Genomic DNA, 21090 nt, shown 5'->3' with positions numbered 1-21090 from the left:
AAAAATAAAATAATATATAATAACAAAGAAAGAGAACAAAACTAAATAAAATAACATAAAACACAAAAAAAAAATAAAAGAAAAGTAATAATAGGAAAAATAAAAAGAATGAATTAACATAAAATAATAATAAAAAAAGAAATTTGAAAAAAAATGACATGTAATAATAAAGAATAAAATAAAAACAAAATATATAATAAAATGAATAAAATTAAAATAAAAAAAATTAAAAAAAAATAATTAAATAAAAAATAAAATAAAAAAAAATAAAATAAAAAAAAATAAAATAAAAAAAAAATAAAATAAAAAAAAAATGAACTAAAATAAAATAATATATGATAAAGTAAAATAAAATAAAACAAAAAAAAATGTATAATAACAAAAAAATAAAATAAAACAAAATAAAATCAAAACAAATAACGTAAATTAAATAATGTAAAATATATCCATATCTATTGAGATTGATATCAAAAAATGGATGTATATGTATACGCCTGAATATGTATATACGCCTGAATATGTATATCTATGTATACATACGTATATATGTGCTTATACATATATATAGATTTTTGGATATCTTGATCTGTAGTTACATTTTATAAAGAACGGTGACGGAACATCGGCTCAGTTTGTATTAGGTTTGTACATATATAGTTATATAAAATAATATACATAGTACATACTATATAAATACTAATATGAAAGCTTAAAATAATCATCTATTTCTCATTTGTCTTTTTGTTCTTTTGATAAACCTTCTATATCCTTTTTATTTTTATTGTATTAAAGAAATAATAATATAAGCTTTAGAATATAATGTTTTTTAAATTAGGTAAATGGAGTTCAAGTTTTTATCTTTTGAAATCAATTAAATGTGCAAAAATATGATGTACGAATTATTGCAAACACAAATGATCAGCAAAAAATATCTACAAGCTAAATTTCACTCAATAAATTCAAATAAGCACTCAAAAAGCTTTGTGCTATTATTGCGATTTATGCTCAATGCTGGCTCAATTATTACTGTGGCATTTACAGCAAAACATAAGTAAAAGCAAAAAGGAAAAATAATGCTAACAGATAAACCTAAAAACGCGCTTCCGCATACAGAGCAGCCACAAGAGTTTAACAAATAAAAAAAATACAATAACACGAGTAACTATGAGCGATCGTATAAGCCGCACTCCAAGTTCCCACATAAAATGCAAAATATGAGAAAATTGGTAATAAAACAAAAAAAAAATGTTTACAAAATAAAAGTAAAAGTTGGAAACAGATGATATCAACAATAACAACAGCAACAGCAGTTACAACAGCCAAAGCAAAGATTTTATGTGCGGTGTGTAAAGCGTTTTGTGCTCTTGCAGGCAGGCAGGCAGTCAGATTTTGCGGATAACAACAGTGATAGCAACAGCTACAGCAATAGCAACAGCAGCAATAGCAGTAACAGTAACAGCTTTAACTGAGTTGGAAATGGCAAGTCGCTCATATTTTGAGTTTTGCGAGCTTTTTTGTGTGTCTGTCTGTCTGCACTTTTGCACGTATGAGGAGATAGTTTTGAATTAACTTTTTTTTTTGTGTATTGTTTGGGATGTTTATTACACAAAGTTGTAGTGAAAGAAGAAATGTACAATGTGAGCGAGCACTGAAAATGTAAACAGATAGCAAATACAAAAGTAAAAAAAAAACCAAATAAATAAAATAAAGTAAAACAATAATAAAAAAAAACTGTTTTAAGTTGGGATTTATGAAACTCGCGCTACAAGCATTTTTGAAAATTTTTTCGGCACTCACTCTTAAAACGTATTCCGGCGGCACCGGTGCAGTTGCGGAACTACTTTATTTACTTTAGCGTTAAAATAAAAAAATGCAAATTAAATAAATTAATTGTAATTAAATTGTATGCATAATATCAACAGCGCACTTATTGAGTATTGTGTTAACATTTTGTCGTTCAGTAAAATTGAAATTATTTTGACATTTAAACTCAAATTATTGTATAAAGAAACGATACCAACTGTACTATTAAGTAAATGAAATTAATTATTATGCACTATTCCATTAGTTCAGCATTATTTCAGTATTTTTTTAATGTACTCATATGGTATACGCTAAATCCTTGTCGGACTTTCTACGATTAAATTTAGTTTATAAGTTTTAAATTGTGTCAATAAAAAAAAAATACCTGCAAAAAATATGTGAAATAACAACAGAATTATAATATATACTAAGATCTCACAAAAATCGTATTCAAATTTAATCATTAAATGATATAAAGTGATAAAAGTGTTAGTGAAGTCTACTAATTTATACTGCTAAGTTGGAGACATATGACAAAATAAAATAAATTAATATATTAAAAACAAAAAAAAAGTATAAAAAACTCGATTATTTGTGGAGTAAGGCAAAAAAAAATAATGAATAAATAAATAAAAAAAAACTATTGCAAACTAGACAGCTTAAATATTTTTGGTACAAAAAAAAATTTTTTTTTCTAAACTGCTGTGTAAATAGCAACAGAATAATACTAAAGGAGCAATAAGTCACAGATTAGCATATATTAGAAAAAAAAAACATAAAACTAAAAAATTTATTTTTAAAATATTTAAAAAAAATTTTAAATAATATAAGAAAGTGTGAAAAAAATTTTTAAAAACACAAAAATAAATATGTTCTATCTCTGGAATATTTCACAACCAAACAAAAAAATATTTTTTCTTTACTAAAAACAAAAAATAAATGTCATTGTCTGCCATTGAAAAATACGAAGCTCGCTCGATTAAGCTACTTTACCTTTAACGCGTACTCCACACTAATCAAGTAACTAAATTGTTTGACAGCAACAATTGTGTACAGTAAACACAACGTGTGCGAATTTTTGCAAAAAAAAAATATATATATAACAAAACAATAAAAAAGTCAAACTAAATAGAATAAGCAAAATAAAAAAAATACAATAAAAACACGAGCTACAAATTCAAAACGTTTTTTTTTCTGATACCAAAAAAAATAAAAAACAAAATACAAATTTAATAAACATAAAATAAACAAATTAAAGCAATAATACACGTTCTCCGCAATCAAAGTGTTCCCTCAAAACAAGCTGTACGAGCAGCCAGAGTACAACTACAACAACTACAACAACTACAACTACAAAGCACACTATAAAATAGAACTGTGAACTGTGATAAATTAATGGAATACTTAAGCCAAAAGCGCAGCTCTTGTTATTGTTGTTGTTGTTGTTGATTAGAGAAATACTCACAAAGCGCGCGTGTGATAAAAGCTTTTTTGTTATTTAATTGGACTGACTCTTCGCTTGTGTGCTTGCTGTATTGGCTGCAGCAAAACGTATAATTCATAAATACAGAACATTCTTTGCATATAAGACAGTAGCAGCAACAACAACAACCACAGCAAGAACAATAAAAAGAACAACAAACACAAAAAGTGACAAAAGTGTGCGAAAACAAAAAAGAAAAAATAAATTACGTGCGGGAGTTAAAGTCAAACCAAGCATAAAACCAACAACAACAATTAAAATAAGAGCAGCACTGATTCATCACTTACACACGTCGTCAAGTTATATTTTTATTTGGATTCTTTGAAAAAAAAAAATAACAAAAATAACAACAATAACAACAACGATTGTACTATCAAAATTGTTTGTTATTGAATTTTATGAATGAATGCATGAAACTGCACATATTTTGGTTCAATGAGAATGGATTATCAACTGCCACCGCCGCAGGCGATACAAATCGGCAATAACAATACACATGTGAGTTTACAAACTCAACAGCAACAGCAACAACAACAACAGCAGCAGCAACAACAACAAGCTGTACACTTACAAATTTTGCAAAATGTGCAACAACAGCATCAACAACAACAACAGCAGCAGCAACAACAGCAACAGAATACCCAACAACAACTACTCGCTAATATGCAAACAGCGAGTAATAATACACCTTTACCGCCTTTAAGCAGTTTGCCACTACAAGTTGTACATAATTTACCACATTTGCTAAGCGGTAATGTTGGTAGCATAACAAATACTGCCAGCAATGCACTTAACAATAGCAATTTGTTAGGTCTAACAACGAGTAATAACAATAATAGCAATAATGCAAATACTAACAGCCTCAATGCAACCATCAACAATCTCAGTACACACAACACACTCCGCAATACAATACAAAATGTTGCTAACAGCCAACTACAGCAAACAATCAATAATCTCGGTAATAATTTAGGTAGTTTGCCTCCAAGCAGTCAACTGTTGCATCATCATCTGCAACATTTAGCCAATGTTAATAATGCAGCTGCAGCTGTTGTTGCTGTTGCTGCTAATAACATTACCAACAACATAAATGCTAGCAATCTCAACAATAATAACAATCTAACGCTATCTGGTATTACTAGCAACAACAACAATAATGCAAATATTGTTAGTGCTAACAATAATAACAACAACAACAATCCTGCAACACCAAATCAAAATCTAACGCACAGCAACAACGGCAACGAAACTCAGAACAATAATCTTGTTAATAATGTTGTGATAAATGGTTTAATTGTTAACAATAGCAATAGCAGCAACAGCAATGGGAATAATGCGAACAGCAATAATAGTAACAACAACAACAATAACAATAGTATCAATATCGATGAGAATAATCGTTGGACACAATTTCAAGTACAACAGCTGTGGAAACAACATGCATCCTATTTAAATGGTAATGTAAATTAAATTAACATAGAAAAACATAGAAAAAGATTTTTTTAAAATATAGAGAAACATAGAAAATAATAGTATATATCTTATATACTTGTATGTACTTTGTATTCAAATTGGAGGTACTGGGCATGTGAATAAGCTTTATATAAGGGAAAATGTATTTGTTGGTTTGTGACATTTAAGAAGACAAACGAATAAAATTAAATATATAATATAATAATAATTAAAGTACAATATATATTTAAAAATTTTTATTTTAAATAAGTTTAGTTTTATTATGGATAAGTTTTCATATATATAAATATAATTTATTGTTTTAATGACCAAAATTTTCATTTGTTATAACATATAATATTTATATTGGTCAATTATTCAAATAATACACAAAGATAAAATAAATAATACAAAATATAATAAAGATAAAGTAAAATAAAAAAATAATTAAATAAAAAATAAAATAATAAAAAATGAAATATATTAAACTAAACAAAACGTAAAATAAGATAATATAATAAAACAAAAGTTTAATAAAAATAAAGTAAAATAAAAAGATGAATTAAAAATATCATAAAATAATAAATTTAATTAATAATTAATATATAATGGTATTATTTTTTTTTACTATTTATTAAAACATAATAAAGATAGAGTAAAATAAAAAAATTAATAATTAAAAATTAAAAATAAAATAAAATAATAAAAAATAAAATTAAATGACAAAAATAAAATAAAATAATAATTAATAAAATAAAATAAAAAATACGTACAATAAGAAAATATATATAAAAAATATTTTAAAAAAATAAAGTTAAATAAATAAAAAATAAACAAAGTAACATAACAAAAAATTTAGTTATTAAAAACTGAAATAAAATAATTTGAAATAAAATAAATAATAATGAAATAATAATAAAATAATAAAAACATAATAATAAAAAAATAAAAAAAAGTAAATTACAAAAAATAAAATAAAACAAAAACCAAAAAAGCGACATCTAACTGCACAGAAATTAAATAATTTTGCCAAAAATTTTTGTTGGAAACGTCTTTATAACAAGTGATAATTTATTTTACTTTAATGTATTGATTGTAATTAAAATTGATTAAATTATAATTAAGATTAAAGATAAAACTTAAACACTTGTTAAAAAATTAAATGCTATTGAAGGTTTTCACAATGCGGAAAACTACGAATTACAAATTTTTCCCAAGTCAAGTTTTTTATGTACGCATTTCAATGTCTTCCAGTAAAACATAAGTACTGACCCTGACAAAATGTCATAGAACAAATATATCGATTTATAGAGAATAGAATTTCGAATAGTGTCAAAACTTGTAATATACAAGAGTGCATAAGTCAAATAAGACGGAAAGACTTGGGTAGAGAATGAACTGAAAGTGCAACGAAAGCGTGTTTTGAAAAGAGGAATGAGGAATAAGGAAAAGTGTGTTATTTCTGCTTCGGTCTGTTAGTTGGGTAAAGAGGTATTAGGTTCTTGGTCTATTAAATGGAATTAAGGGAAATTTAGAATAATTTTGTTAACAAATTTAAAGTTAATTTCATTACCATAAAAATTAATTTTAAATTAAGTGTATTTATTTCTTTGGTTGAATTGTACAAGTTTTTCGGATATTGTATATTATGCGTCTTAAGGAGATTTTTGAAAAAAAAATACACAAAAATTGCATTTAAATTAATTTTCGCAGTCGTATATTTTCTACTATTTAAAGCTAAACTACTATATAGCTGTTTCTAGTATACTCAATTATCTACCCTTAGCGGTCTTCGAAAGCAACCTTAAATAATCCACTTGATGAATGTTATAGGTTCACAGGCTTCCTTATTATTATCCCTTCTATTTATAAACCTTGCTAAACTACTATATAGCTGTTTCTAGTATACTCAAATATCTACCCTTAGCGGTCTTCGAAAGCAACCTTAAATAATCCACTTGATGAATGTTATAGGTTCACAGGCTTCCTTATTATTATCCCTTCTATTTATAAACCTTGCTAAACTACTATATAGCTGTTTCTAGTATACTCAAATATCTACCCTTAGCGGTCTTCGAAAGCAACCTTAAATAATCCACTTGATGAATGTTATAGGTTCACAGGCTTCCTTATTATTATCCCTTCTATTTATAAACCTTGCATGGTTATTTATACTGTTGCATGGTTATTTAATTCATCATCAAATATTAAAGATTTTTTAAAGATTTGCTTGTTTATTAATATTGTTTATTGTTTATTAATTGTTTATTAATAGTTGTCATTAAAGTTTTTCACTATTAACCCATTTCTGCACTACGAGTATAAAATTTATGTTCATAATATAAATTTTTATTTAAATATTATAAGAAATTCTAACTACAAAAAACTAGGTCTTAAGATGCTTTGGTTGTCTTATGTCAAATTTTTTCGGTTAATATTCAAGAAAGAAAGAAATAATAAGAAGAGGATTAATTTATGAATTTGTCAACTGAACAGCAAACATTTTACTTCCAAAGCTACTGCCGGTTGTGGCTTAGGTTTTCAATAGTCCTTGTTTTCATTATCTATATCTGACATACCCAAAAAATTTTTTTGTGTGTTTTGTTGTCTTCTGAAATATTTGTTTACTTAAGCTGCCTGCAACACATTTACTTTTGCTTTCTTCTTTTCGAGATAAAGTTGAAGGGACAACAATGTGGGTTTCTCCAAAAAATTCAACTTTCGATTTTCATGTCAAGACTTTTTACACTCTTGCTTGTTTTATTTAATATGATTGTTTATCTTGCCTCCATTACCCGTTGCCCGTTGTCCATTGCCAGTGGGTTTTGTTTTTGCTCATATGCTTTATTAAAAACTTTTCATTTGACATTTTTGTATCTTTTATTGCAACAAAATTTACTTCAATATTTTTTTTACAAGCGCTGACTCTTGTACTCTTGACCAACCTACTTACCGACCGAACTACCTTCAGTCGTATTTTAATCATTGTCACTGCCATTGGCACAAACTACCTGCAGCCGCCTAACTGACCATAAAACCCTTCGCACGCATTATTTCATCAACGATTTTTTCCGTAGTTGCCAGATATTTTGCTGTGCGTTTCGTTGGCTTTGCTACTTCCCTGAAAACGTTCGTTCGTTCGTTCGTTTTTACTTTCATTGAGCAGCGACGCGTTACTTGTTGCTGCTTCTGCTTTGGCTCTGGCTCTAGCTGTGACTGTGGCTGTCACTGTGACTGCGACTGCTGCTGCTGCTGCTGCTACACAAGCTTAGCAACATCCAAAAAATAAACTTTCACTTTTTCGGCAGTTTTTTATAATTTTTTTATATTTTTTGTAAGTTTCAGTTTTTTTTTTTTTTGTAATATACAAAATATACAATATTTTAATTTATACCTTAAAAATCATTCATTCGAAAGTAAAATTTTGTGTTATGGGTCGCACATAAAACCGATTAAAATTAAGGTTTATTATTAACATTTTTTTCTTATGAATTTATAAATATTAGCAATAATTTTATTTTTATTTTTATGTGTTTTAAAGTGCACAAAATTATTAATGAATTTTTTTTTTTTGGTTTTAAAATGTTATTTATTTAACAAATATTTGAATTAGAAATTATATTTCGTGAAAGCAATTTGGGAAGTATTTTTAAGATACTAACAATTAGTAGATATCTATGAACAAGATTAAGCAACTCTCTACCGGCAGGAAGTGAGTCAACTTACTGGTTAAGACAAATTAATTTAAGGTTTTATGCCTTCCTTAATACTGTTAAAACCCTGTTTTCATATTTTTTTGCTATAGTAATAAATAAGATAACATAATTACTATTTTCTACTTATAGTAAATAATAGTATACATACTATATTATTACATTAGTATATAATAATATTATAATAATAGTGTATATATTTATATAGTAAAATAATAATTATTTTATATAAGCTCTGTTTTCATATTTTTATTTATATAAAATTATAGTATTTTTAGAAAAATATAATTATACCATAGTAACATAATAGTATGTTTATATATATAATGAACTAATGAATATAATGAATTAAGTATTTAAGTGTAAGATGCTATATATTAAAATCTATTATTTTTAATAACTTAAGTACCCTAATTAAAATTTAATAAATCAGAAAATTATATTATACACTATATACATTTCGAAAACACATATTTTTATTAGTAATATGCTATAGCACATATTATTATTATTCTCTAAAGATTTATAATTGCTTGAGATTATCTCTGATATGACAGATTATAATCTCCGTTTACTTCTAGCGTTATTACTACAAATTATATGTATTATCATACATTAATTTATTAATAACATCTAATCACATATAGTAATTAATTTTATAAAAACACTCATAAACGAATTTAAAATTCTAATAATATAGTATAATGTTCAAGTAAGGTGACTATAATCCAATTCGAATATTTATTAAAAGTCCCACATTTTTGAAAAATTTTGAACTGACTCCAAAGTTTAGTCTCTACTGGCTGGACTTTAGTTTCAGTTTTACATAAACCCTTACTTTTTCAATATTACTTATAGTTTTATTTTCGCTGCGAAAATTAAAAAATTAATCTTATTATTGTAATATTACTATATTAGTAATATTAATAATATTAGTAATAAAAATAATATTAGTAATAATATTAGTAGTAAAGTCAATTGTATCAAATTTGTCAAAATCTGGATAGTTTAGATACAAATATAAAGAGGATCAGTACTGGCCACACTTCTACTCTTACACAATATTGTCATACCTAGAAAAAAAATTATTCTCAGATATAACTCGAAAATGCTTCGTATTTTCTTTCGAACAATTTTGAAAAAAAAAATCTTTTTAAAGTCTAGCCAGTGATGATGTCTAATATAACCCAGGAATCCATGATTCGCTATGCTTTCACAAGATTTACATCACTTTCACCTTCTCGTCAACACATGCTAATTTATATTTGTAAACAAAATTCGAAAATAGTTCGTATTAATATTCGAACATTTAAATCCTGTCATATTATTTCGGAACAATAATTTTTGTGTGATATTGAAAAATTAGGAATATATGCACAAAATCTGCCAAAGTCAAGATAGTGGTGGTGACGTTGGGTGGGTTATTTTAAAGTTTTCAAGCAGTACGATGTTTAAGAAACTTAAATATGTATACTCGAATTTGAACATTTGGACATCTTAAATATTTGAAAATGTCTGAGCATATCGAATAAGCTTATCGAATATGTAAATATGTCTACTATGACAACCAATTCAGTTTTTCATATTTCATTTTATATTCTTTCATGTATTAGATTTAAACTTATCTTCGAATAGGTAACTGTGATTGAACACAGTCATATTCGAATGTTTGAACTTCCGAATCGGTAATTTTTTATGTTTTTACTCTGCGTTTACCCGAACTAAGCCTGTGATGAGATTTTCACGTTCGAATGCGTGTATGAATACATATTATATTCGAGTTTCGTCTGTGAAGAAAATTTCGTATGAGTTATTAAAAAGGTTAGAGTGCATGCGAAAATCACTCCAAAGTCTAGCGAAGTGGAGTAAACAGTGGACGTAGGATAAACTCTGAGCATGCAGGGTAAACTGAAAACATAGGATAAAATCTGTAGACGTTGGGTAAACTATAGACGCTTACCCCGCGTCTATGGATGCAGAGCTATAAATATAGATATAGATATAGTTATTGTTGACCGTCAGTTAAAAATCCACAGAATCGTGTAAATTTAGAAGAGACTGACTATAGTTAGTTAGTTAGTTGTGGTGGAGGAAGGAACGAGTCCTCTTTAATTATGTAAAAAAGTCGTTTTTAATCCACAAAACCTGGTAATAGTGTGTAATAGTGAGAAGGTCAAGCTAGAATCAGCCAGAAGCATATATAAAGGCTTGAATGGCTATAAATTTTTAACTTTAATTTGCTCTGAATTGAAACTGAACTCGTACTTATTTTACTTACAAATGCAATTTGTTTTTTTTTCTATTATTTTTTCGTTATGTATATCTTGCAGATATCGCATCTTGGCATACTTTTTAAAAAAAATAATACTATATCTTAAACAATCCGATCGCGAATGTTCAAAATATTGTGCCATGCATGTTAATTTGCAAAGTCAACTAAATTTGTGCTCATTAATAGCATTTTTGGCAATTATTTGTGATTTTATTTATTTACATTTTTTTTGTTTTGTTTGCAATCAAGAAACCAAAATTCGAGCACTTGACTTGACTTTAAAATGTCGACAATTGATTTTTTGTTGTCGTAGGCGACGTCGATGAAAATTGATAAACGGCGCGGCGTTTAACTTATAAATTTAACATTTTGCGTTTTTCTTTGTTTTTGTTTTTGGATTTGTTTCTGTTGATATGCAATTGGCCATTTAGACAGAGTCAGTCAATATTTAAAACAGACAATGTTGTTGTTGTTGCTACTGTTACTGTGGCTGTTAACTTATTTGCTGTTGTTGTGCGCTGTTGTTTGCTATTTTAATTTGCAGCTACTGTTGTGTTGTGCTTGCGGCTCAAAAAATATTGCGTAATCGACAAGAAATGAAAATTATGGCAAGAGGCAAGGAAACAGCTGAATTTAAAAATAATTCACAAAAAAAAAAAAATAAAATAAAAATTTAAAATAAACTTGCAAAAATATAAAAATCAGTGAAAGTGTTTCTTAGCGCAGTTAAAAGCATTTAATAACATTTATATTTACTGTTGCTGCTGTTGTTGTTATTGTAATTACTGTTATGAGCCGGAGGGAAATACACACACACACACACACATACTTTTGCTTCAACATTTTTGTTAATAAATTTTTGTTAATTTTTGTTTAGCAGTGACTCGCGCGCATTTAATTGCGGTCTTCTGCTGTGGCGTCTGTTTGATGTCTTCGCTGCTTCTGTTGCCATTACAGCTGCAATTCACAGCTCTGCTGCTACGACGGCTGTTATGATTTAATGTAGGTTTCGGTGTTTCTTGAAATGTTATATGTTATTTACGTGCTCACCTATGGACTATTTATTTCGTTGGCTTAAAATTTAGTGTACGAGTACTATTAAATGCAACACTGTTTTTTGTTTTTGTTTTTGTGTTTGTGGTTTCGCTCGTTACAGCCGCAACTTCCTTATGTTTTCTGATTAGTTCAGGTACGCGAGTTGTTTGCAAAAATAATATTTGCAGTTAATTTTTTTTGTTTTTTTGTTTACAAAATATTATTCAGATATGTACAAACAACAATCCATACAAATTAATGCAAACAGCAACTGAACCAGTAGAAAAATAAAATTAGTAATTAAAAATAGCTTAATTGAAATAATTTCATACCAAAAGTGGGCTAGTGTTATACTGCTTTTATGCGCTCGTACTTTACTTTACTTACTTTATTTATTTTGCTATTATATTTTTTTTTGATTTTTTAAGGCACATCAAATATTAAATCTACTTCCTTATTGCAGCTTGGCAGGCACACTATCTCTCAAGTGGCTGATAACACTTCTTTTTTAATTTATGGTATATCCATTTGTATGTGTGTATATAAAATGCAGTGCGGTATATAGCAAACAAACATTCCAATGTTTTTTTTTAAATACAATATAATGTTTTATTTTCATACTCCTCCCCTGCAATGGAAAAGGTTTCGCAAAATTACTAGTTAAACTTAATTTAATTGAATATTTGTATTTAATTATTAAATAGAAGAATATTATAAAAATATAATATATATATATATTATAGAAATATAATTTTGCTATCCATTAATTAGGTCAATCATTAAATAAATTATTTGAGTGTTTTGTTTAAATTGACATATTCATATTATTTAGAACTCGAAAATTATAAGGAATCAACCTTTAACGCTCATAGTTTGGTGACAAGTCTGCTGTCTTGTGGCTTCCAAAACTACCACACTTCACTGTGTGGTTATAGACATTTTCTATAACCACACATTTTCATTTTCCCAGATGTTGACATGGTTATACCACTACGTACTCGGTCCCCAGAGTTTCTTCAGTGCGAACAGAATGTACCGCAGGAAGGTTAAAGTTTACATTTAAGTCAGAGAGGCTGTGCGAGACACATCATGACCCATACGTTTAAACTATATAGTTTAGAATTTCTGTTGACTTAAAGATTGTGTATTTAAAAGTTATTATCTCGACGCACAGTAAAGCAGAACTAAAATTTATCGATCAAAATTCGTTATTTGCTGAAACAGTAGATGTATTGAAATACTTTTGAATATAATATTATGTGATAACTTCTTTATTTTTCAAGCAATTTGTTTGAAATTCGAAAATTAAAGAAACTAAATATTCATGAAGTGATAAATGTCATAAATTTACTTACTGATTTTTTTTGTTAGTATATATGAGATTTTTTAGCAATCATGTTGTGTGGATTTTTTCTGCGATTTCTGGCACTTAAAATAGGTATAAAAAGTGAAGTACGATGGACAAATTATTGTGGACCTTTAACGTTTACCTAGTAGTAAAAAAAATTTAATGTAAAAAGCTAGGATATATTTTTTGGGTGTAGCAAATAGAAGTGAAAGAGTCCATAAAAAGTTGTTGCTTTTTTTACATTTCCACGGATGTTTATGGATGAAGTCCATAATACATGGATAATTGATACTTTTTTCCTTTTCTGTCGGTGGGTTGAAAAAGCATCAATATTAATAGTTTTATATTTTATAATTCAATGAAACCGCCTCTTTTAAATTAAGAAAAATGATTCCAGCCATTGTTTGTGGAAAACATGAAGCTGAGATTCTCATTCTAATAATCAGGGGACTGTTAAACAGTAAATAGTAAGAAGATCTATTTGGTTGGTCTAAGTGGCAGATCAACACATATTCACTTATCTCAATTAGTGATATTCACTACCGCCTTACTTTGACATTTCTCGCAAGAAGCCTTAAAATATAAAAAGACAATAAACTAAATCTATTTCGAAGATTTTAGACACTTTAATACACTGTTAAAAAACTATTTTCCTAAAAACCTATTCTGTCTGGACGACAGAGCTACGCATTCACAAAGAAAATGCTCAATTGTTTCTTTTTTCTGTAAGTTTCCATAACTTCTACAATGAATATTAAAAATAAGTGCAGTTTCTCTGTATGGGTTGGTATATACTAAGGATCAGAGAGAGCTGTAGTGAGCTTTCATATCGTCGCTATTAATGAGTTATAAGATTTAAATAGACCTAGGCATTAGAAAAGTAAGTTAAAATTAGAAAGCATATACAATAATTAAAAGAGAAGACAATTTTCTTAAGTGCTTTTTGAAAGCACTTATTTTTAGTATCTAAATATTATATAAATTGTGATTCTCGGTTAGCGTAAGTTGTGAGTTTTAATATATGAAATAATAATCCATTAAAAGGATACATGATTGTTTGGCATAAGGATTTCAAATAATAATTTGAGGATATGGGATATTTTATTGGTTAAAATTAAGTTTAATGAGAGAAATTTTAATAAAAAATTTAGACTTGATTGTCTCTAGGATTTTCTAATACATCTGTTATTAAAGTCATTGTATTATCATGTAGTAGTATATATTAAATTAAGTTTTACAGTACAAACTTAATTTGTCTGCCCATCTTTGGTGATTTATTTACGTAAAGTATGGAAAATCCATGGCTTGTTTCGAATATCAGTTGATTCAAAGCAACGATACTTCTTTCCGCAACTGTTTTATTATCAGTTTGCTGATACGATAGCATGAGTTTAGCAGTGGAATGTTTACTTGATTTTTTATTATAAGACCTATATACTCCAATCCATGATTCAATAGTTAATGAAATAATGATATTCGTAGAATATGTATTAATTAACTGTGAAGATATAAAGAACTCAGCGATTTTATCAAGATTTAATATACAAAAAAATAAATACTCATATACCCACAATATGTAAAATAAATGAACCTTACAGAAAGGATAAGAATGGAAGACTCTTTTCGGTTCCTGAAAATAAATGATATGACTAAATAGATTTCAAAAAAAAAATAGAAAACTAGAAGGATCATTTCAAACTTATATAGACTAAAGTTCAATACTACAAAATAATGGTACATATATTCATAAATTGCTTAATGTAAAATGATATTACTTAATGAATGAAAGAAGAGATAATATCAGAAAAATAACTGATCAAAGATTTCTACAAAAATACAATAAATTTAACAAAGTGACAGCATGAAATTCAAAAATATAAATCGACTAATTATTAAATAAATATAAAAGTAATTAAAACTCTTACAAATTGAACCTATAAAACCCAATAAGAAGAAGACTTCATATAAAATTTCATAAATAAAAAACTTAAGTTTTGATCCGCATATTAAATTACATGTCCATAGATTTACTATACATTAATCATAATGCAATGCATTATGGATTAATGTCGATTATAAGCTTTAGTTACTTTGTATATATCTTTCCTTATTTTCCCTCATTTTGTTCAGTACTTATTCGGATTTGCCAATAATCATGAAAATCTTTTTCAATGAAAATCATACCACTAAACCATAATCAGAGTTAAGCCAATATAATCAATATTTCAGAGTTAAGCACGTTATACACTGATTAATGTATTTCGACACAGATTTGAAGACAAGTAATCAGACTTAATATTACAGCATCCGAAACTTAAATTACAGACAGATGCAATAAAATTTAAAAAAGTTTCAAATAAATTTTGTAGATAGAGGAATGGAAATGGGGAAAAAACTAACTAAGTATTATATCAGTGCCGAAATGGCATAATGAAAGAAGCACGTCATGCATGAAGCCCGGAAAAACATGAAATGGCATAAAATATGTATTAACATAGACAATAACAAATAAAAAAAAATAAAAGTGCCAACAACAACAACAATGATGACGACGACGACGATAACTTCAGTTGCAACTGCAACTGCAACAACATTAATCAGCACTTAAACACTAAAATTTTAAACCTGAAATCTTAAACGAACGAAAATGAAAGTGAGAGTTTCACGTTTTTCTTTTTTTGTATTTTCTCCATTTCGATTTAGACTACAAAAACAAAAAATATATATTGAAAAAGATACAAATTATTCGAGATGCATGGATGGACCAAACATAATAACTTTGTTTGGGTATAAGAGTTATTACAAAACTATTATACTAGTATTAAATAATAATCATTAGCGGTTTGTTGTTTATTTGTTTATTTGTTTATTTGTTTATATTATAGCACAGAATCAGTTTAGATTGCATTGGAGGTCTTTAACCTCTCTCCATAATGTTTAGATGAATAAATGTACTCATATATAGCATGAGAACAATAAACAAACAACAATTGCAAACCGTTCAACAACCTCATAAATATGCAATTCATTTTATGTTTCTCACAAAGTATCTGAACTCAATGAAATCACGTTTAGAACGCGCTTCAGCGATCATATCAACTGCGGTGCACTTCATACCAAAATTCACAGATTTTCAGACAACAGCGCGAACAGATTCAGATTCAGCTTCAGCCTCGAAAGCGATCAAGGCAACGTGCAAGGCAAAATCTTGCCATTTGCATAAAAAAATTACAAAAAAAATACAAAAAAAATTACAAACAAAATTGCATAAAAAAGTGCATAAAAATTTCTATTGCCAGCGAACAAAGTCGGTAATTGCAAAGTTTTTAATTTATTCAAATATTGGTTTTCGTTTGCTTTCAATATACGGGGTATACCGAGTATCTTTCCGGCCACCACGGCGTATGTGTGTTGTTTATGTTTTTTATGGGCAGCATAAAATTGAAGTGCCATAAAAACGAGTAATTGTTACATTTATTATATCTAAGCACTTGATGTTTTTCTTCTTTATGTATCTATATACAGTAGCTGCTACACTGACTGGTCTATAATTTTTTTTATTACTCATTTTAATTGTATTTAATTTTATTTTATTATGCAATGCACATGCGCGACTGACTTCACTTGATGGCGTAACAATTCTCAACACTGAAAGTGTTACACTTTCGATTTCATTTTCATATTTTTGTCTATCTTTTATCTTTAGTTTTAAACTTTTTTTGCCTCTTCTTCATATTTATAACCCATTTGCATTGCAATTGCTTTTTCACATTAACTATTATTCACTTTGAAAATTATTTAACACATGCACTCTGCATGCAGGAATTGCAGATTGCAAATTTTTCATTTATTGATTGTGGGAAATACAACATTAAAAAAAAACATTAAAAATTTTCAATAAGGAAGCAGTAAACATTTCTTTTTTGGCATTAAATTAAACAAATATATATATGCTATGTACATATGATATATACATACTTATAAATATGATTCCACATAAAAACATTGAGCTCGATATTCAATAAGTTTGAGTTTGCTAGCCATAAAACTTCCTTCAGCTAATCCAATATCTGAATAAATAAATAAAATAAAATCAAAAAAATAGATAAAATAAATAAATAAGTAAAATAAAATAAAATTAAATAAAATAAAATAAAATAAAATAAAATAAAATAAAATAAAAAAAAATAAAATAAAATAAAAGAAAACAAAATAAAATAAAACAAAAAAATAAAATAAATAAAAAATAAACAAATAAAATTAATAAATAAATAAAATAAAATAAAATAAATAAATAAAATAAATAAACAAAATAAATAAATAAAATAAATATATAAAATAAATAAATAAATAAAAAATATATAAATAAAATAAATCAATAAAATACATAAATGAAAAAAATAAAACAGAATAAAATAAAATTTATAAATAAAATAAATAAATAAAATGAAATATAATAAAATATAATAAAATAAAATAAATAAATAAAATAAACGAAAAAATAAATAAATAAAATAAAATAAATAAATAAAATAAAATAAAATAAAATAAAATAAAATAAAATAAAATAAAATAAAATAAATAAATAAACAAATAAAATAAATAAAGTAAATAAATAAACAACTAAAGAAAATAAATAAAATAAAAAAAAAAATATAAATGAAATAAATAAATAAATAAAATAAATAAATAAAATAAGTGAATAAAATAAGTAAATGACTATTAAATAAATAAATAATATTTTAAACAAAAAATATTCTTGCCAAAAACAGGGATGTTGTCAGTTAAATCAATTATGATAAATTAATGATCTATGCGGAAATATTTTCTTTGTCAGTTGTTTGGATATATACTCATATTTCAACAAACCATAAAACAAATTTCCATAACGAATTTCCATATTTAAATACCAATATCTATTAACTACAGTTAGTCAAGTTTGCTTCCCTAGTGGAACTTTCAGTTGTACCAACACTCTTTGTAATTTTCAGTAAAGAAACCTTAGTTCAATTGTGGAAGTCGCAGTTTGAACAACTCTATCTGTTAGCTCTAGTTAACCAAACTTAGTTCTATAATAAAAGTATCAATTCATTATAGAAACCCATTATCTCTACTTATAAAGAGTTATTTCTATAGTAGAAGTTTTAAGGTATTAACATCTTTTATTTTTAGTAATAAATGGCTTGTTCCTATAGAGCCACTAGTTATGACAACATTACATATTATCTTCCGTTAAATTATACTTCAATAAAATATAATTTATTTAAATATAAATAATTAATTATTGTTTTTAAATTAAATTACCAATTAGTACGCTCAAAAGTTATTTTCTTCAGCTATGAAAGGTTACTATTTTAGTGGACCAATTAACCAAACTTGGTTCCATGTTATTTCTAGTTAACTAAACTGAATTTCATAGTACAAATCTCAGTTGGAATCGCGATCTTCGTTACCGTTGATTATAAAAAAATAGCTTTATAGTGGAAGTCGTAGTTGTGGCAATATTACTGGTTATCCTTAGTTAATCAATCGAGTTCTATAGTAGAAGTCTCAGTTGGAACTTCAAGACCTCTTTTATTTCAGGTTTTAATCAATTAAATTATTATTTTAACAAATTAAATTTAATAAATTGTTAATAAGTATTAAGAGATCTAATTATTTGGGTTCTTCTGTCGTCTGTACTTCATCGTTGGACAGTCTTCCAGTATTTGTTTTACGAAGTCAGTCAATTTATGTAGTAATTAGTAATTTGTTTTTATTCAGAAAGATTATTGCTTATAATCTTTAAATCAATTTTCCTTGAAAGACCATACAAGCGATTTAAATTGTGATAGCCTTTGGGCTAACACGAGTTATCTTCATATAACTTTTTGTCTTTGCACTCATCTATATGTGTGAGTAAGAGAAAATTTACATTTCCAAAGGTATAGAATGTGACTCGAAACCCAGTGGGTCTATATGTGATTATTTTAGCCAAGGATTCTTATTTTTTTAGAACTATTCACCACCATATATAATGCTGCCTGATGAGAATTAAGTCTCTTGATTATATCCTGACTACTTCTTAGAATGGCTGCATATACTATGGTTTCTAATAGTTTTATTTCGGTCGTAGTTAACACACCTATCGTCTAAGTCTCTGCTTGAAAGATTGTTGTCTACTGAATGACTATCGGATTTTTCGACTTGGAAGATATTATATCGTTTTTATAAAATAGTCATAGTCTTTAATGTAGACATTGCGAACATAAGATAGATAATTAAGAAACCGTTAAACTACATAGTAATGTTTTTATTAATCCACAACTTCAAGAGTTACCGTTGATTGGTGTTTATATTCCAATGCAGTAAATGTGTTGGACAGTGAAAACCAATCATGAATAATCAGTTGCTCTGTTCCCATAAGTGGTTTGGAATGAGTGTTCTCCATAACACCTTTGATATGTAATTTCAAAATATTCTGTTCGTATAGCCAGTATATTTGAAGTCAAAGATGTACCACGAATTTGCATAAACAATTAAAATAAATAGTTGTTTAAGTTTATTTATAAAATAATAAAAAATATATATATAAACATTTAAAAAAATAATAAAAAATGCAAATGAATTATAAAAATATTAATGATCTCAATAAAAATAATTAACTGCACTTCAGTCCTTTACATTTGGAAATAAAATATACAAGTACATCCAAATACGTCACTGTAATTAAACAACACACTTTTTATATTTAATATAACGTAAATAATTTATAAAAGTGAATATCGTAAAATATATAAATATTATATACAAAAAGGTAAATAAGTGAAAGTTTAATTCCGTATTAACGCTACGGTCCAGTAAAAATCCCACTTCAGCAATAATACACATAATATGTGTATTATATTTATTTAAACACAAAATCAAAAAAAAGACACATTTTATTACTTTATAAGTATACTCATATGCTTATATGTATATTAATTCCAAAAAAAAAATAATAATAATATAAAATAATATTTAAAAAGGTATTCACTAGAAATATTAAATTACATTTTTATTATAATTTTTGACCTTTTTTAGTATTTTTTTGTTTTTTTTTGTGATAATTTTTGGTCATTTTCACTCTCTTCTTCTTCTTTATGAGTTGTTGGCTGCTCAGATACGCAACTATGGACAATACGAAAAAATTGTCGTAGTCCCACATTTTTGTAATTTGAATTTGTTTTTGGGCTTTAGGGTCTCTTAACCAGAAACTGGTGCTTCTGCTTGAATGCTTCTAAGGAAAGTGAAATTGTTGCAACCAACACTAAAACATAAAAAGAGAAAAATTATATATAAATAAAAGTGAAAAAATAGATAATAAATCTAACGAAATAGCGGAAAATAAAAGTTACTAAAAAATTATGCAAATTATTTTTTTTTATTTTGGAAATTATTTTGTTTTATTCAAATTCACTTTCATGACAGATCGCTGAATACCAAAAGATTTTGGACGATTTTTGACGATTTTGGACAATTTTGTGCAAAATCCAAAATTTTATTTTATTTGGTTTATAGTCAATTTATTGTTTAGTCATTAAAAGTTTTCTTTATTTTGGGTTTACTTGAGATCTAAAATTAAAAAGTTACCAATATATAAACTATAATAAGTTGGTTTGTCTGCATGGAGTCAAAAAAAACTAACATTCCGTTTGATTTTGTTCATACAAAAGTTAGTTTATATATTACAAGAGAGATGCAAGCTTCCTATTTTATTTTACGTAGCATTCATCGCCTTGCAGGCCTAATACTACGGTGATCAAAAGCACAACGTCTTAATGCCAAGCATCAAGTAACGCCCCATTGGATAATAATTTATTATTCCGCCGGTACCAATGAAGAAATTTGTGTAAGTCATATCTTCCATCTTGGTTAGATGCGAAACCCATCTAAAATTTCTGCTACAATTTCTACTGATCATTCTTCTCGCGTAGGTTTGGGTATTAACCACAGCCACTACGAA

The 21090-nt window shown here is 26.6% G+C and overlaps 1 protein-coding gene across 1 annotated transcript; it reads left to right on the top strand.

The window, feature by feature from the left end:
• Window positions 1–3003: 3003 nt before the first annotated feature.
• LOC119672490 (probable serine/threonine-protein kinase dyrk1) lies at window positions 3004–4912 on the top strand. Its single transcript, XM_038083549.1, has one exon. The coding sequence runs from the start codon at window positions 3722–3724 to the stop codon at window positions 4754–4756; it is 1035 nt and encodes a 344-aa protein (XP_037939477.1). The 5' UTR covers window positions 3004–3721; the 3' UTR covers window positions 4757–4912.
• The last annotated feature ends 16178 nt before the right edge of the window (window positions 4913–21090 follow it).

This window comes from Teleopsis dalmanni, chromosome 1 (genome assembly GCF_002237135.1).
Source record: "Teleopsis dalmanni isolate 2A chromosome 1, ASM223713v2, whole genome shotgun sequence".
Lineage (NCBI taxonomy): Eukaryota > Metazoa > Arthropoda > Insecta > Diptera > Diopsidae > Teleopsis > Teleopsis dalmanni.
Note: the sequence above shows the minus strand (reverse complement) of the source record. Positions and strands in the feature narration are given on the sequence as shown.